We start from the raw sequence: 19,613 nt of genomic DNA on the forward strand, positions 1-19,613 counted from the left end.
ATTGATACATCAGTCTTTTGGTGGGGGGTGGGAAGTGGGTTCAAATTCCTTTTTTCTCCAGTTTACATTTTGGCAGCTTTTTCAGCAAGGATCTATGATTAATTTTTTCAATGCTTATCTAAAAATGTCCTTAATTTTACTCACTATTGAATGGAAGTTCTAATGGGTAAAGAACTCCAGGTTAACACTAATTCCCCTCAGTTATTACTTCATTGTCTTTTAGTATCTATTTCTATTTATAATTTATCTGTCAATCTAAAAATTGCTTCTTTATAGAAAATTCTTTCTGATGTCTTTAAATCTTTACCTGTCTAGATGAACATATAAAGAAGTTGTGGTACATATACACAACGGAATATTACTCTGCCATAAAAAGGGATGAATTTGAGTCAGCTGAACTGACATAAATGAACCTGGGGCCTGTTACACAGAGTGAAGTAAGTCAAAAAGAGAAAAATAAATACTGTATATTAACACATGCATATACAATCTAGAAAAATGGTACTGATGGACCTATTTGCAAGGCAGGAATCGAGACACGGACACAGAACAGACGTGTGGGCCCAGCGGGGTAGAGAAGCTGGGAGAAGCAGAGAGAGCAGCGCGGACACGTGTATACGGCCGTATGTAACATGGTAGCTGGCAGGGAGCCGCTGTGTAACACGGGGGCTCAGCCCCGCACTCTGTGATGACCTGGGTGGGTGGGATGCGGGTAGGGGGGAGAAGCAGAGAGAGTGGCGCGGACACGTGTATACGGCCGTATGTAACACGGTAGCTGGCAGGGAGCCGCTGTGTAACACGGGGGCTCAGCCCCGCACTCTGTGATGACCTGGGTGGGTGGGATGGGGGTAGGAGGGAGAAGCAGAGAGAGCGGCGCGGACACGTGTATACGGCCGTATGTAACACGGTAGCTGGCAGGGAGCCGCTGTGTAACACGGGGGCTCAGCCCCGCACTCTGTGATGACCTGGGTGGGTGGGATGGGGGTAGGGGGGGCGCGGTTTAAGAGGGAGAGGACAAGTGTACAGTATGGCTGATTCACGTCTTATATGGCAGAAACCAACACAACACGGAAAAGCAATTATCCTCAAATTAAAAATACATTTAAAAAAAGAAAAAATCTTTACCTATTTTGTGTTCTATAGCTTCACTCTAATGTGTCCACTTCTTGGTTTAATTTTTCTTCAGTAGAAATCAGTAATGTCTATTTTTGAGATAATTCATTTCTTTGGCAACCTGTGAAGACTTTTCAGCTATCTTCTCTACAAATATTGCCTTTTCTGCAATCCTTCTTTCTGGAATCCCCATTGTTTATACGTCAAATGTTTGCCCTCTGTCTGTCTTGTTTCTGTCCTTCTCTCTCATATTTACCATCTATTTCTATCCCTGTGGGACATTCTGGGTAATTCCTACAATGTTATCCTCCAAGTCACTAATCCTCTCTTCAGCTATGTCTAATATGATGTTATAAAATCTATTATTAGAGTTTTTAACTTCAAAGTCCATATTTCTCAATCCTAAGATTAGGATTTGTTTCTTTTGACATCTGCCTTTTCTTGATCATATTTTATCACTTTCTTAGAGTTTGGATTCTCATTTTTATACATTTAGTTGTGTTAAACACATTTATTAGTATTTTCAATTATCTTTTAGGGTGCTATTTAGCTACCTTAAGTGCTTTGAAGTCCAATCCTAATATCTACTGTGACTCTTGCATATTTGAGGTGGATTTTAGACTCCTTTTTTAAAAAAAAAAAAAAAGTAATAGATTATCTTTCAGGAAAAATTTTAGATTTATGGAGAAATTGAGAAGATAGTACAGAAAGTTTCCATGTACTTCACATCCGCTTCCCCTTACTCTTAACATCTTAAGCACGTGTGGTACATTTTAACAATTAATGAACCAACACTGACATAGAATTATTAACTAAGGCCCATGGTTTATTCACAGTTCCTTAGTTTCACCTAATATCTTCTTCTGTTCCAGGATATCATCCAGAAGAGTACATCAGAGTTATTTGTCATGTCTCCTTAAGCTCCTCCTAATTGTGAGAGTTTCTCAGATTTTCCTTTTTTTCAATGATATCAAAATATGATAGGTTCAAGGTATATTGATCCAATATTTTGTTGAATGCCCCTCTATTGGCATTTGTCTGATATTTTACTCATGATTAGGTTGAAGTTATCGATTCTTAGAGAAAATAAGAGGTAATGCAGCATTTTCAATATAGCATATCAAAGGTACACCTTATCAATATGATTTATCGCTGTTAGTTGTGAATTTCATTACCAGGCTGAGGTAGTGTTCATCAGGTTTATTCACTATAAAGTTGGGGTTCTTGTGTTTGGGATTGTCACATACATAGGTAGTGTAGATTTCAGTACCAAACACAATGAAGCTTCAAGACAAAGATAGAAACTTTTTAAGTCATCCTTGCAGTCACCTTGAGACAGTATAGAAATTTTTTTTGTTTTCAAATTCACCCTTCTGTTGAGATTATAACAATTTGAGGAACTTGGCTTTAGTTGGTTTCAGGACCTAAGCTCTAGCCTCCTACTTTATGCAATCCTATTTCTACTCCCCAGTGAGAACTAGCCTCATGGCCCCTAGTGTCCAATGCCCATCACCATCTGCCCTGCCACAAGGCACGCACAGTTCATATCACGGCTTCGGTTCACTCTGCTTTTCCAGTACTCTCTTATTTATGGCAACCAAAGATGCAATTTCTTTCTTGCAAGGTGTCTGACATACTTCAATTAATTTTTTTATCCCAAACTTATATGAGTTTGTTGCAAGGAGATTTTCTGATTTCCTCAGTCTACCATATCTTTAAAATCTAAAGTCTTCCCCTCAGTTTGGTTGGGTTTCTCTTTCTCAGTAACACATGTAAAAAATTCCTTCTCATGTTATCTGTTTTGTAATGATATTACTATTTTATTCAACATTTTCTGTCTCAACAGTTTATATTATTAACAGGCAAAACAGCTATTGCAATGAACACATACAATCTTTTATTGAGTTGTGTGAAGAAATATTAAACAAAGATAAGATTTATCATTTTAACTTCAGTGTAATTTAAGTTAAGTAATTTAACTGGAAATTGAACTTGAACCATGAAAACTTAAGAGTAAATGGTTTTACTTTTCTTCAGTGTGTTCAGATTGAATACACTGATTACACAAAGGCTTTATGGAATATCCACAAGATAATGAAATGAAGCATATGTCAGAGAAAGGAACCAATTATATCTAATAGTGCACAAAATTATGAATCTAAAAGGTAATTAGTTACTGTAATGAAACATAAAATAAAAGTTGTAGCTCCAATGCCTACACTGCTCGTTCAAAGTAACCTACTGTCTTTATGTCTTAAGATTTTAAATTATAAGTATATTACAAAATTGTTTCATTGTTTTCAGTGAAAATCATAAATCAAGTAACATGTTAAGAGATTATTGCCCATGATTTTCATTGTCCATCACTTTTCAAGCATGAATTAAAGAGCTCAAGAGCTAAGCAAATCTATGTAAAAACTTTTCCTAAGGCACGTTGATTCTATTTCTCAATGAATGTTAAATCTTATTAACAGGCACATTAGCACTTTTAAGTTTTGTCAAAAGGTTTGAACAAGAAAAATCAATAATGACAATAATATTTCTGATTGAAAGATATAACTGTTTGAATACCTGCAGAATGACAAACATGAACGAAAAAACAGTCTTTCCTTCTTTTCATGTAATACAAATATTATATGCTTCACTTCCACATCTATAGAAATATATATTATTCTCCTTATTTTGCAGAATTTAAAAAAATAATTGTAGTGTTTAAAGTAAATGATACTATCTTAGCTATGGAAACTTTTTAGAAATAAAAGGTAATACAATGCTTAAAATAATTATTACATAAATATGCATATACTCATCATGTTATCTGCTATAAGTATTTTTTTAAGTTTTATCTTGTCATTTAGAGAACATCTAATGATAAAGACATTATATTTCTAGAGCAAACTAATCAAAACTGAAATGTTTAAGCATGTTAAAAATCCAGAATGGAAGATAGTAAATGAAATACCCACTACCTGTGATAGAACTTGTAAAAATTAGTTTTAAAAAAATCTCTCTTTTTTTAAAAGAAGATGATGCCCTAATATCTGAGAAAGAAGTTTATGCCTTACAAATATCTGAGAAAAGAAGAGAAGCTAAAGGCAAAGGAGAAAAGGAAAGATATACCCATTGGAATGCAGAGTTCCAAAGGATAGCAAGGAGAGATGAGAAAGCCTTACTCAGAGATCAAAGAAATAGAGGAAAACAATAGAATAGGAAAGACTAGAGATCTCTTCAAGAAAATTAAAAGATACCAAGGGAACATTTCATGCAAAGATGGGCTCAATAAAGGACAGAAATGGTATGGACCTAACAGAAGCAGAAGGTTTTAAGATGAGATGGCAAGAATACACAGAAGAACTATACAAAACAGATCTTCACGACCCAGACAACCATGATGGTGTGATCACTCACCTAGAGACAGACATCCTGGAATGCGAAGTGAAGTGGGCCTTAGGAAGCATCCCTACGAGCAAAACTAGTGGAGGTGATGGAATTCCAGTTGTGCTATTTCAAGTTCTAAAAGATGATGCTGTGAAAGTGCTGCACTCAATATGCCAGCAAATTTGGAAAACTCAGCAGTGACCACAGGGCCAGAAAAGGTCTGTTTTCATTCCAATCCCTAAGAAAGGCAATGCCAAAGAATGCTCAAAATACTGCACGATTGCATTCATCTCACATGCTAGCAAAGTAATGCGCAAAATACTCCAAGCCAGGCTTCAACAGTACATCAACTGTGAACTTCCAGATGTTCAAGCTGGATTTAGAAAAGGCAGAGGAACCAGAATCAAATTCCTACGTCAGCTGGATCAAAGAAAAACAAGAGAGTTCCAGAAAAACATCTACTTCTGCCAAAGCCTTTGACTGTGTGGATCACAACAAACTGTGAAAAATTCTTAAAGGGATGGGAATACCAGACCACCTGACCTGCCTTCTGAGAAATCTATATGTGGGTCAAGAAGCAACAGTTAAAACTGGACATGGAACAACAGACTGACTCCAAATTGGGAAAGGTGTTAATCAAGGTTTCATATTGTCACCCTGCTTATTTAACTTATATGCAGAGTACATCATGCAAAATGCCAGGCTGGAGGAAGCACAAGCTGGAATCAAGATTGCCAGGAGAAGTATCAATAACCTCAGATATGCAGATGACACCACCCTTATGGCAGAAAGTGAAGAAGAATTTAAGAGCCTTTTGATGAGAGTGGAAGACGAGAGTGAAAAAGTTGACTTAAAACTCATTCAGAAAACTAAGATCATGGCATCCAGTCCTGTCACTTCATGCCAATAGATGGAGAAACAGTGAAAACGGTGCTGCTGCTGCTGCTGCTAAGTCGCTTCAGTCGTGTCCGACTCTGTGCGACCCCATAGACGGCAGACCACCAGGCTCCCCTGTCCCTGGGATCCTCCAGGCAAGAACACTGGAGTGGGTTGCCATTTCCTTCTCCAATGCATGAAAGTGAAAAGTGAAAGTGAAGTCGCTCAGTCATGTCTGACTCTTAGTGACCCCATGGACTGCAGCCTACCAGGCTCCTCTGTTCATGGGATTTTCCAGGCAAGAGTACTGGATTGGGGTGCCATTGCCTTCTCAATGGAAACAGTGACAGACTTTAATTTTCAGGGCTCAAAAATCACTGCAGATGATGACTGCAGGCATGAAATTAAAGAAGCCTGCTGCTTGGAAGAAAATCTATGACCAACTTAGACAGCATATTCAAAATCAGAGACATTACTTTGACAACAAAGGTCCAAAGGGTCAAAGCTTTGGTTTTTCCAGTAGTCATGTATAGATGTGAGAGTTGGACTATAAAGAAAGCTGAGCACCGAAGAATTGATGCTTTTGAACTACGGTGTTGGAGAAGACTCTTGAGAGTCCCTTGGACTGCAAGGAGATCCAACCAGTCCATCCTACAGGAAATCAGTCCTGAATATTCATTGGAAGGACTGATGCTGAAGGTAAAACTCCAATACTTTGGCCACCTGATGCAAAGAACTGACTCACTGGAGAAGACTCTGATGCTGGGAAAAATTGAAGGCAGGAGAAGGGGATGACAGAGGATGAGATGGTTGGATGGCATCACCAACTCGATGGACATAAATCTGAGCAAGCTCTAGGTGTTGGTGATGGATAGGGAGGCCTGGCATGCTGCAGTCCATGGGGTCACAAAGAGTGGGACATGACTGAGTGACTGAACAGAACTGATGCTCTAGTAGGGAACTGTATGCTTCCAGGTTCAATCAGCTTGGCCAGAATGAAGGGGCATTTAATCTAAGTTCATTCTTAGACTGAGATACAGATGAGGTAGTTAGAGTAGAAGGCAAGGCAAGGAGGAGCTTGTGCTGGTGTGACCACCAGACTTTACCCACCTTGCTGTGATGGATCTTTACTGCCAACAGCACTAGTACCAGAGCTCTTTTCTTTATTTCTAACACTGTTCACTCCATTTTAAGTGGCATGCCTGAATAGTCAGAGGAAACTGTTTAACCACTGTCTGAATAACTTGTCTGTAGAACAGTGAGGAGAACCACTGAAGCACAGTAAGATATCTATATGATATACCTACATCAAACAGTGAAAAATACAACTGAGTGGGTCATTTCTTTCCTCTCTTAGAAAATGATAACACATCCTCCAAGACTGCTCCAGTGATATCACCTCTTGTGGGAAGCCTTCTCTAATCACACTGACATGCTGGCTTCATCTTTTCTGCTTCGTTTTTCTTGTAATAAGAACCTTTCTGGTTCTTATAATATTAATGTGTAAATAAATACTTATATTAATACTTCAGACTGCACTTGGCTAAAAGAATCATTCCTACCTCAGTGTCAAGACTAGTACACAACAGGTGATCAGTACATGCTGTTGACTGAGAAAGAGAAAAAGGAAAGAAGGAAAAAAGGAAGAGGGAAGGAGGAAAGAAAGAAGGAAGAGAAGAAGGGAGGGGCAATGGTAGGCTGACTCAGCGTGTAACTGCATGTTGTCAGACCTGGCCTGGCTCCTGGTCCCTCCATCCCCCGGCCCCTCCTTCTGAACCTCCTGATGGGCCCTAGCAGGCTCACCCACCTGCAGTGACCACGATCAATCCCCCTGATGCAGTCAGATCTTAAGCCTTATCTTCCATATTTCAGCATTGCATCCCTTTCTCAAGCTCTACTCCTTAGACTGGGTCCCCACCTGACCAACACGGCAAGATCTGCTGAGTTTCTTTCACAGTGCTGGGATCCCTCCATCTGCTGAACAGAAGCTAGCAGGCTAACTCACTGCCCAACAAGCTGGACTGACTCTCATGAGGGGCCACCTCCGACACTATACCTGCTTTAACTGGACTTGGTCCCTCACTGCAGACCACTCTCCGAGATCTACCCCCAGCATGCCTAAGGCCCAGCCAGATCTCAAGACATAACAAGAGTGAAACACACAATCTCCACAGGGATTCCATTCTGTAGGTGGAGGGTGAGTAAGAGGTGTTCCACTCTGCCTGTGAATGTTGAGAAGGTATTTATGAAAGCACTCCCACTTAGACACACTTGAAAAGCCCTTTCAGTGGTTGCTTTTTCATGCTAGGAATGCTTGGCTGAAACTCAGGGTTTTTGTGAAAAATGTATTTTTCAGGATATCTGTTCTGCTTTTTTAAAGAAGAAATATGATACTTGAAGCCCATTATATTGATATTAATGTATCATTTTAATTCAAAAGATCCATGCAAGGAAAATTCCTGGAACACCTAAAAGAGCATGGTGAATGATAACTGCTCAGACAACTCAGTCAAACAGGGACCATGACTGGTCACAGGTAAAGGGTTATGTTTATTACCAAATCAATAATCAATACTATTACCATATGGGAAAATTAGATTTCCAGTGGAAATTTGCTGTATGATGCAGGGAACTCAAGTTGGTGCTCTGTGACAACCTAGAGGGGTAGGATAGGCTGGGAGGTGGGAGGGAAATTCAAGAGGGAGGGGACATATGTATACCTATGGCTGATTCGTGTTGATGTATGGCAGAAATCAATATAATATTGTAAAGCAAACATCCTCCAATTTAAAAAAATAATAAATAATCAAATACTGACACACAGTAGTTACTAAATTAGTATTTCGTAGTTGAAAGGGAAAGTGTTAGTCACTCAAGCGTGTCCAATTCTTTGTGACCTCATGGAATGTAGCCCACTAGGTTCCTCTGTCCATGGAATTCTTCAGGCAAGAATACTGGAGTGGGTAGCTGTTTCCTTCTGCAGGGGAAGTTCCCAACCCAGGGATTGAACCTGGGTCTCCCACCTTGCAGGAAGACTCTTCACTGACTGAACCACTTGGGGATCCCAATCAGTTGTTACTAAATGAGCATTTGTTGAATGAATGAATGAACATGTGCGTTGTTGGTCGAGTGGAGATACACCGATGGCACCTACTGTATGACCAAACAGTTTTATGATTTTGCTGCTTTTGAGACGCATGCGGCACCTCACCCCGCTAAACTCTCAGTCAATCCAGTCACTCAGTCGTGTCTGACTCTTTGCGACCCCGTGGACCGCAGCACGCCAGGCATCCCTGTCCAGCACCAACTCCAGGAGCTTATGCAAGCTCACGTCTATCGAGGCCCCTCTATCGAGGGGTACAAGAAGAGCAAGAAGCCTTTAGAGGTAGAGAATAGCATTATATATGCTGTGTTCTCATTCTAGAAAAGCAGCTTTCCCACGCATTCCATCTGGGGCTGAGAGTTTATTTAGCGGTAGTTGCTTATGCCTAGAGTTTTTAAAATTAACCTGTCACAGAAGCACCTCAAGCATAAGGTCTAGAATCACAGTATTGATACAAATATATGCTATATCTATATATATGTATATATGTGTGTGTATAATTAAAAAAGCAGTCCTACAAATTTATGCATATAAAAAGTCAACCTTAAATTGCTACTCTGTCAGAAAATGTCATTTTAAATGTCTAACATTATGCCTCAGGCTTCAGTACTCAGGAGCTTTTGACAGCCTAAAAAGGAAGCAAATCCCATAAACCAGGTCTTGTTTGGGTTCTATCAGCAGATTCCAGTCCTATGTTAATTACTGTGACAATGAAAAGGAAAGACATTATCTAAACTAAGAGACTGTAATTTTTGTTCTAGTCTGTTACATAACGTTCTGGAAGGAAATCAAGGACGTATCCCTTTAATTCTGCTTTTTTCTTTATAATTCTGCTTCTTGACATAATTTAAGACTGGCTCCAAAGGTCTTTTTTATTATATATTCCAGAAGTACAACATCATAGGACTCTGTGCATGTAAAACATGCTTATTACAGATGAGTGAATGGGTATTTAAAACGCAATGTGCTCTCAGACTAAACACCAAATACATAAAAAAGGTATATGAATCTGGATGACAGTCCACAGGTACTGTAAGACAGTGCTACTGTATGTACTTTCAAATTATCAACTGAGCTTAAGCCTTGTTAAAATAAACCAGGGAAAGCATCATCCGTATCTCAGCTGCATGTTTTCCTTTCCTCTCCTTAATTTTTCCAGATGTAAATACTGACCTACTTGTGCACAGAAAAGGCAAATCTAAAGATCAAAGATATATTAAAAATCACAGATCAGTAATGGTATGAGTCTTGAGTGGGAATCAAGAACCCTGTCTTTTTGTTGGACCTTTGCACTTATAAGCTGTGTGACCTTGAAGAAGTCACCAAATTTCCCTAAGTCGAATTTCTCTCAAGCATTAAAATAATACCAAAACTGATCTCACCTGTGCACTGTGTCTGAGACAGCGCTAGGTATTTACCACACCATTTCATTCTTCTCAGGCTTCCTTGAAGTCAGGTTAGGGGTCACCTGTCTGAATTCTGACCCATGAAACGAGCAGAATTGACACAAGCCATTCACGTACTGCTCTGTAAATACAATCCACAAGATCCACCAGCTCTTTCTTCCTGTTTTGTGATTGGAGTCACATATCACGCAGAGTAGGTGCAAGATAGGAAAACAACCTGAGACTCTGTGTTACCACTTGTGGCAGAGCCTGAGTAGGATAGCCACCAAGCTGCTCAGACTATGTTGGGAGCAAGAAATGAGCCTTACCGTCTTAAGCCACTAGGACAATTTAATATAGACTACCCTGACTAGCAAAAGCACTAAATAAGAAAATCAAATTCACTTGTTTTATATATCAATGTACTATACAGTTGTGCAGGTTATTACCGTGAGCAATGATGGCGACCTTGTGAAAAATTAATAGGACTTCTAAGATTTTTTGACACTGTACCATTACATAGGCAATATAAAGGCTTCCTGAAAGATAGAGTCCAGTCACTATAGACCGGCCACTTCTTACTTAAATATTATTATATTTATATGCCCTTAATATATCTAGGAAATATATACAAAGATGATCCATTTTATCAAGTATTTTAGCTGATATGCCTAGGTAGTTGAAAGCCTATCACTTATGTTCACTGCAATGACACTAAGTTACATGAAGTTTCTAAGATAGTGACCTCTGGCAAAAGATGACAATGCACACCTACATGAAATGATTCTCTCACTTTAAAACCAAAACTGAGAGGATGATTGTGACCATACTTACAATCTCCTTTTAGGAGAAGTCTTGCTAATAAGCACTCAAAAAAGAACAGCAAAATGCTAAGATTATAGGTAATACAATGTTGTATAGACTAAGTTTGCCTAAATTTCAAGTACAACTTACACAGAATTGGAGGGAAGCTCTCCTGAGAACCTGAGAAAATGGTACTTAAGGTACCCTTATTGTTTTTTATATGGTGCCAAATGCTCTTGATCAAATTGTTTAGTCAATCAAAGAACTATTTCCTTTAGAGATTTTTGAAGGGATATTAATTCAAGTCAACAAAAGGAATCATTGATTAAATCCAAGAGGATTATATCAGTTCAAGTGTTCCTTATCGGATGATTATTAGCTGTTGCTGTGCAAATATCACTGACAGGATTAATAAGATCCTCATAGAATCAAAAGGCCAAAAATAAGTTCAAAGAAGGCTAAAAATATTCCTTAAATTTAATTTTTAAATGCAGCCTTCCAAAAATCAAACATGCATTTTAGAGCAATCTTGACATCTCCAGAAGTGCATAAATGAATTTAAACCTGTCAATGACCTACTTTAATGAAAGAAATTACAGCCATCTTAAATACGTATAATTTATCTTTATAATGATACTGAGCTGCTAATTTTAGAACTTAGAAATGAGAAATTATGGCAAATAAATGCATTTAGCAAAATCAACCATCTAGAGGACTCAAGTATATTCTTCAGGTAAAGAAAAACCGAGTTTTCCTATTCCTGAATGTCTCGCCATTGCTGAAAATCTACAATATTTGACAATATTTGCAATACTTCTTCCCACAAAGGCTGAAGGAACCACAGGGAAATACAGGCTAACTCACTAGAGTTAACTCTATACAGGCCAGTCGTGCACACGTAGACTGAAACCCAGCAGTTCGACAAGGGTACCTGAACTAGTTGTCTGCCTTCTCACAATGGCAGAGACTAGTCACTGCCTGCCAAAACCTCCACCCTCTCCTTCCTCCACAGAAAAGAGAACACGGCTCTTTTTTGGATGAGCATATTGCTTCCTGGAATAAAACTGTCTTATCCACGAATGAACATTTGATCAATTCAAGGATAATGTGGGACTTTAGTAAAGCTGCGCTAAGAAAACTGGCATGATTTTGAGGAGCCATCTTTCTTTATTGTTGCCTTACTCCTACTGACCCCGTATTTTGATGGCTAAAGTCCAGCAGCCTTCATGGACCCTAAGTTCCATGCAGTAGGAAGAAGACCATAAAAGTCAGAGCTTGAGTGCTCGATGGGATTATCACACCACTGGTCTAGCCTACATCTAGACTACTTTTAGAAGAGACAGAAATATATTTCTATCTCTTTTAAGTCACTGTTATTGTGGGGTTTTCTGTTATGGGCAGCTAAAATGATTTCAACTTATATAATTAGTTAATTCAGTTTTCTTTAGCCAAGAACTATAATAGTCTGGATTTATATATCTAGACTCAACTTTAACATTTTTATCCTATTTAATGGTAGTAGTCCAATTTGTTAAAATACTAACATGTCATGGAAGAAAATCAGCACTACGAATGAATTATTTTAATGCTTCTTTCATATAAGAAACCTAGAGATAAAAGTTTACCAGGAAACCAGTAAATTCTGAAGGAAAATTTCCCTTTTAGTTCCCAAAGAATACCAAAAAAGAAGTAGAACAATGAGAAACCTTGCATGTATTTTCTAAAGAAAGTTGAGGAAGAAGAAAAATATTTTGCTACAGAATGCGCATTGACATGATAATATGAAGAGCACTTTCTAGTTTAAACTATTTTCTATCATTTCCACTTCCAACATTCTGTTTTTAAAAATCTATTGATTCAAATATGAGAACAATGGTGAAAATTTTAATTTTCTAATGAAATTTACACTGAAATCTCCTGGTTATCATTAATAAAGGATTATATTTCTTAAAAGTTCAAGATCAAGTAAACAAGTTCCAGATTGTTTGTTGAAAACCTAAAGCTCCGTATAATCATGTCTACTCCAACCATGTACATGAAAAGAAGGAGCAGGAGGAAGGGGAGAAAATAAACCTACTCATGCCCACCTGGGTCCTAAATGAAAAAGACCCCATTCTATTGTATATGGTTTTCCTCCCTCACTATGTAATATAGACTGGGGCTAGGAATGCTTTCATCTTTCAACCTAGAAATAAAAATAATATTTTATTTTTATGCCAAGATTTTAGTATCAGAAAAGAATTCCTAGTACAGGAATCTCTCTCTTCCTCATCTCACTTTGATCTCTTTCTCTTTCTCCTCTAAAAAGGAAAAAAGAAAAAGCAAAATGTCAATACTAATTTCTTTCTTTATTTTTCACAGTAAGTTGCTGATATGTGAAGCCCTCAGGCTACAAAGATTTTTTTAGTCATTATGATGAAAAAAGAAAAACCACAAGTTTCCAGATGCATTGTTTTAGAATTCACACTACAAGTGACTCTTAAAAAAAGTGACTCTATCTTGCAGCCACTATGAAAAACAGCATGGAAGTTCCTCAAAGTAACTAAAAATAGAGGTGCCATTCCACTCAAGGGCATATATCTGGACAAAATTATAATCAAAAACATCCATGTACCCCTACCTTCACAGAAGCACTATTTACAATGGCCAAGAAATGGAAACAACCTTAATGTTTATCGAAAGAAGAATGGATAAATAAGTTGTGGTATATATACACAGTGGAATATTACTCAGCCATAAAAAGGAATGAAATACTGCCATTGGCAGCAACATGGACGGACCTAGAGATTAGCATACTAAGTGAGGAAAGTCAGAAATAGAAAGACAAACGCCATATGGCATCATTTACATGTGGAACCTAAAATATGACACAACTGAACTTACCTACAGAACAGAAACAGACTCGCAGAAATAGAGAACAGACTTGTGGTTGACGACATAGAATGCAAGTGGGAGGGTGGCCTGGGGGTTTAGGATGAGCATTTGCAAATGTTCTGTTGCTGTTGTTTGGTCATTCAGTTGTGTCTGATTCTTTGCGACCCCATGAACTGTGGCTGGCCAGGCTCCTCTGTCCATGGGATTTCCCAGGCAAGAATACTGGAGCGGGCTGCCATATCTTTCTCTAGGGGGTCTTTTCGACCCAGAGATTGAACCACATCTGCTGCATCTCCTTCATTGCAGGTGGATTCTTTATCACTGAGCCACAGGGAAGCCCACAGACTATTATACATAGAATGAATAAACAAGATCCCACTGTTTAGTCCAGGGAACTACAATCAATATCCTGTGATAAACATAATGGAAAAGAATATATATATATATATATATATATATATATATATATGTATTTATACACACACACACACCCACACACACACACGGAGGGCACAGCAGTCCACTCCAGAATTCTTGCCTGGAGAATCCCATGGACAGAGCAGCCTGGCAGGCTGCAGTCCTTGGGGTAACGTGGAGTTGTATATGCCTGAAGCGACTTAGCGCATACACATATATATATACACATGTATAAGTGAGTCACTCTGCGATACAGAAGAAATTAACACATTTTAAATCAACTATACGTCAATAAAGTAATTCTTTTAAAGTGATTCTATTATCTACCAAATGTGTATTTATCTCAGTAGCTTACTGCTGCTATAACTTAAGCCAAAGGTAGAAACACAAAGCTTCATGAGAAGAACAACAGTATTCTGCATATTTTGAAGTCAGTTAAAATAACATTCAGGTAAACCCAAGATATTTCTGTTATGAATTATTCTCTGGAAGATTATCATTTGCATGGTTGATGAATACAGCAAAATTAATTTTGTTAAAGTATCAGGGAACTTACCAACCATCTTATGGTTGGTGTAGTAATAAAATATATTTTAAGTGATATTTAGGACTTACCACCTCCACCTCCAAGAAGACTGGCATTTGCTGTTTAAAAGAAAACAAACAAACGATGTTAAATAATATATTAAAATATGTTTATGCCAGAGTATTCCAAGAAAAAGTTGGTAATAATCATGCTATACATATACACACACACATATATCACAATATGTACTTTCATATAAAGATAGATTCTTTGTTTTATGATGTATGAAAATGTAAATATTATTTTTATCTCCTTTTTCTCTTCAAATGACTATTTTTACAATGTTCTTATTTCTAATAAAATAAAATACATATTATGATCCTTTTATTACCATTCTGTATCTAAATTAACCTTCTGTTTTCACCATTTTATCAAGTAGAGATATAAAAATGTTACTTAAGCAATTTCAATAATTTCAAAGGACAATGTAACAGAAAAGTATAATGATAATTTTAATTAAATTAAACACCATCAAATAAACCTATCTCAAGTTACTCTGCTATAAGAATGAACTTAAATAGTAACAGATTTATTCTTTTTTGCAGTAATTTTTTTGTTTGTGGGAAAGAAACACATTTTAAATATTTTTGTAAAACAATGATTTGCCATTTCATACCCATTTATCTATTAATCTAGCACACACAATTATAGAAGTCAAATTTTTCCATTTAGATTTTAAGAGGTCAAATATTCAAAAAGTTCCATGGCACCTTATGCCTATGATAATCTAGTCACTACAAAAGTCAGAAAACAGAACTCTTTGGAGCAACATAAAGTATGTAGTCATCAAGGTGACTTTCTTTGTGGAGAAATCTGAGCTACCAAAAGATTATAGAAATCATTTAAGAAGGAATAGTAGGACTCTTTAACTTCAATTTTAGTGTGATATCCACAGACCATGCACTGTCATAGTAAGAGAAGCAAATATTAGAGTGTTAATGATTTCATCAACAAAAAAATGTAACATTTTAAGAATAAATGCCTATATCCATATGTGATGGTTTATTATTGCAACAATAAAGAAAACATTATAAAAATGCATGGAGAACAAACACCTTTGAAGGTTTTCTCAATATGTCAATATTAGAGCATCAAACCTTATCTCATATGATCTTCCAAGCACAGGGCCATCTATTAACAATAATAGCTGTGCTTGGCTTTCCTCGGTGCTTTCATCACAAATATGTACTGAGTAGCAACCCCATTAGTCAAACAAAACTCACTTCAGATACTACACAGTCATCTGCCACTGTGTCAACTCAGAGTCCTCAAACCCTCCTGACATCACAGTGAAAACGTGTAATATTTACCTAGATGGTATCCAGGACTTAATATCTTTCCAAAATCAAACTGTGCTGAAGTGGCAACTTGCTGAAGAGGCATGAGGAAAGATGTTACCAAGTCTTTTTTTTTTTATGCATTTATTTTAAATGTTGCTGGCAAGTTTGAAGTTAATGGTGTTTTTGTTTTGATTTGGGGGCATTTTTCATATTTTCCTTTGGTTTTATATTTTCCCATTTTCACAATTTTCTATAAGAATTTTATTTTCTTCATGAGCATTTCCTAGTATCTTGTAGTTGAGGACTGATGTTTTGAATTGGAAGAGCAGAGAATAATAGTAAAAATAATGGTTCTGAAGCCATACAGTCCTGAGTTCAAACTTGTCTCTGATGCTCCTCAATTCAAAAACATCTGACCTCAGGATTTCAGAACTGCTGTGTGTATATAAGGCCATTTTTCTTTTTCTTTCCCTGAAAAGCTATTGTTAAACTAACAGTGTTCTGGCTTTTATTTTGAAGCTTTGATGTTTGGGGCTTTCTTGGCCTTGCTTTGTCTTACAGCTTCTAGTATGTTAACATTATGGCAAAAAGTGAAGAGGAACTAGAGAGCCTCTTGATGTGAAAGAGGAGAGTGAAAAAACTGGCTTAAAATTCAACATTCAAATATGATATTGTAGTGGTTTTTGCCATACATTGACATGAATCAGTCATGGGTGTACATGTGTTCCCCATGCTGAGCCCCCTCCCACCTCCCTCCCCATCCCTCAGATGACCGCTCAGGGTCATCCCAGTGCACCAGCCCTGAGCACCCTGTCTCATGCATCCAACCTGGACTGGTGATCTATTTCACATATGATAATATACATGTTTCAGTGCTATTCTCTCAAATCATTACCAATTCTATCTTGGGTCCATAACCTTTAGTGGATGGGGGAAATTTCATGATGTCTATTGGCAAACCCAAACACTTTCTTGAAAATCTTAGCTACATGCATTTTTAAAACTGCATGGCATTTCACACTTCTGCTGATTTTTTATTTTTAAATCTGACTGAGAACTCCTTCCTTGTCTATAGGTTTTCCAGATCCCTGAAACTCCATCTGTTGTCCTCCAATTTATACATATTCATTCATAAAGAAAAACTTATTTCCAACAACAAATAATAGTAATGAAGAGTAGCTTTACACTCAAATTATCATGCCCAGAATCACAATAACACAATATAACCTATTTTTCCCCAATGTTTTGCTTAATAAAGGTAGAGTTTGCCTGTTTGGAGAGCACAGATCAAGTCCCATCTGTTTAATCAGGCACTTGTCCAATAGATGTGGGTGGATGAGTGGGAGTAGGTGTAGGAACTGGAATTCCAGGCTTGGAGGACCATCAAGTCCATTTATCTCAGATGTGTGCTCATGTCTAGATGAGCATTTCTGGTTACACTTTTAACATCAACATAGAAATATTTCATAAAATTGTGGCATCTACAAAGTGCACAATCATTTTTAAGATAATTTCATGTGCATTACCATTCATGTAATACAATCTTAATCTAAGCTGCTTAAATATGTTCAAATCAAATTCAAAGCAATTCTAATAACTATAATCCCAATAATGATTTATCTAAAGAATCCATCAAATTTAAGTCTATTTTATGAACTTCTGTTCTCTAAAAATTAAAAAAAAAAATGCATTTTCTTCAGTAAAAGTGACATGCATGCGTGCTCAGTCACTTCAGTCATGTCCAATTCTTGTAACCCTCTGGACTATAGTCCACAAGGCTCCTCTGTCCATGGATTTCTCCAGGCAAGAATACTGGAGTGGGTTGCCATGCCCTCCTGCAGGGGATCTTCCCGACCCAGGGATCAAAACCACATCTCCTGCATTACAGGTGTGTTCCTTGCCGCTGAGCCACAGGGGCAACAGTGGCAAAAGTGACATAACTGTAGGCAAATAAAAGTGAATCTTTATTATGATTTCTATTATTCTGTCTTTACAAAAAGCACCCTATATGTAATATAACTGATTTTCAACATTTATCGATCAGATGTATTAAATGCATTTCTTCCATTTCACAGAAGTGAAAATGACTTTTGTGTGTCTGAAATTAACAGTAGTTTAACTCTGGGAGTTGGTGATGGACAGGGAGGCCTGGCAAGCTGCGATTCATGGGGTCACAAAGAGTCGGACACGACTGAGCAACTGAACTGAACTGAACTGAATTTTTACTTAATTACTTCCAGTAAATTGACGTATATCCCAATTAGATAGGAAGTTCTTAAAGATAAGATGTGAGTTTAACAGTTTGGTCTGCATTTAATAAGCTCTCAATATGTGTTTTCTAATAGTCAGATAATTGGCAGATTTAATCCCTTTCCTTTATTGACAGAGAAGGCAGGTTTTGTTTACTGAAGTGTATAGAAAGAGAAAACTTTGGTCCTTTTTCTTTTTGTAAAATCAAAGTCAGTAAGGAAACTCCTATACTTTATTTAGAAATAGTGATTAATAATGTAGAAAACTGAAACTATCATAACATTATTTTTTTATTTATTATTTACTTCACAATATCGTATTGATTTGCCATACATTGACTTGAATCCTCCATGGGTGTACATGTGTTTCCCATCCTGAACCCCCCTCCCACCTCCCTCCCCATCTCACCCCTCTGGGTCATCCCAGTGAACCAGCCCTGAGCACCCTGTCTCATGCATCTAACCTGGTCTGGCGATTCGTTTCACATATGATAATATACATGTTTCAATACCATTCTCCCATATCATCCTGCCCTCGCCCTCTCCCATAACATTATTAACCAACTATACTTCAATATAAATTTAAAAGTTTTTAAAAAGAATGTATGAAATATGTTTATATATTTATGTCCCTATCTAAGTCCCTTGTTGGAGGGAATTTTGGATATGCCTCTTGTTATTCCTTGAGTTTCCATCAAATGGAAAAAGGAACTAAGAAAGCTTGAAGTTGATAAGCATGATGCTACTGCGTCCAGAATAATATTTAAAAATGGCTTCTCTGAGCATGGCAGTATCATGGCTTAGCTGGTCAAAGCACCTGTCTATCGAACAGAAGATCCTGGGTTCAAATCCCAGAAGTGCCTGGGACAGTATATTACTGAACTTCCTAGGTGTACAGTGGTAAAGAATCCACCTGCCAATGCAGGAGATGCAAGAGACACAGGTTTGATCCTTTGTCGGTAGATCCCCTGGAGCAGGAAATGGCAACCTCCATTTTGCTGAGCATGCTTTCTAGGTAACCAGCACTAACTTCTTTCATGTTTTCCTAAATAAAATGCCCCTGTTACCAGAAGAGGTAGAGGAAAAAATGAAGCTACAGTAATTGTCTCAAAGATCAATCCAATGAGAAATTAAAATAAATTACAAATTTATGAATTTGTAATTCATAAATTCAAATTCAAATGTAATTTCATTACAAATTAATGAATCTGTCTATTCCAGTTTTTACTCCCACAATAACAACTCAGTGAAATGAACAGTTTCACTACTTAGAAAGCAAAAACAGCACTGAACATAAAATGAGTGAGAGTTACCAAAATCTAATTTCAAGCGACAAATGTGGATAATTTATTTATAATACCCTAAGCAAATGATCATTTTTTGAAGTTTATGAGAAACAGCTTTCTTCCATTTAAACTAGGTTTTGATTTTTTTAATTAAAACTATCAAATTATACACAAGTGTGAATATTCATTATAAAATTATCAAAACCAAAAAGTAATTAAATACAAAGCAGGAATCCTTTTCATGGGATAATTAGCCTACATG

The 19,613-nt window shown here is 37.2% G+C and overlaps 1 protein-coding gene across 3 annotated transcripts in view; it reads right to left on the minus strand.

Moving 5' to 3' along the window:
* Positions 1-19,613, minus strand: part of MACROD2 (mono-ADP ribosylhydrolase 2) — a 2,136,932-nt gene that overhangs the window by 1,631,644 nt on the left and 485,675 nt on the right. For all 3 annotated transcript variants that reach the window (XM_043478451.1, XM_043478448.1, XM_043478449.1), the window contains exon 4: positions 14,566-14,595. In XM_043478451.1, coding sequence (XP_043334386.1) covers positions 14,566-14,595 — 30 coding nt within the window. The remainder of the gene's footprint in view (positions 1-14,565; positions 14,596-19,613) is intronic.

Source organism: Cervus canadensis, chromosome 10 (genome assembly GCF_019320065.1).
Source record: "Cervus canadensis isolate Bull #8, Minnesota chromosome 10, ASM1932006v1, whole genome shotgun sequence".
Classification (NCBI taxonomy): domain Eukaryota; kingdom Metazoa; phylum Chordata; class Mammalia; order Artiodactyla; family Cervidae; genus Cervus; species Cervus canadensis.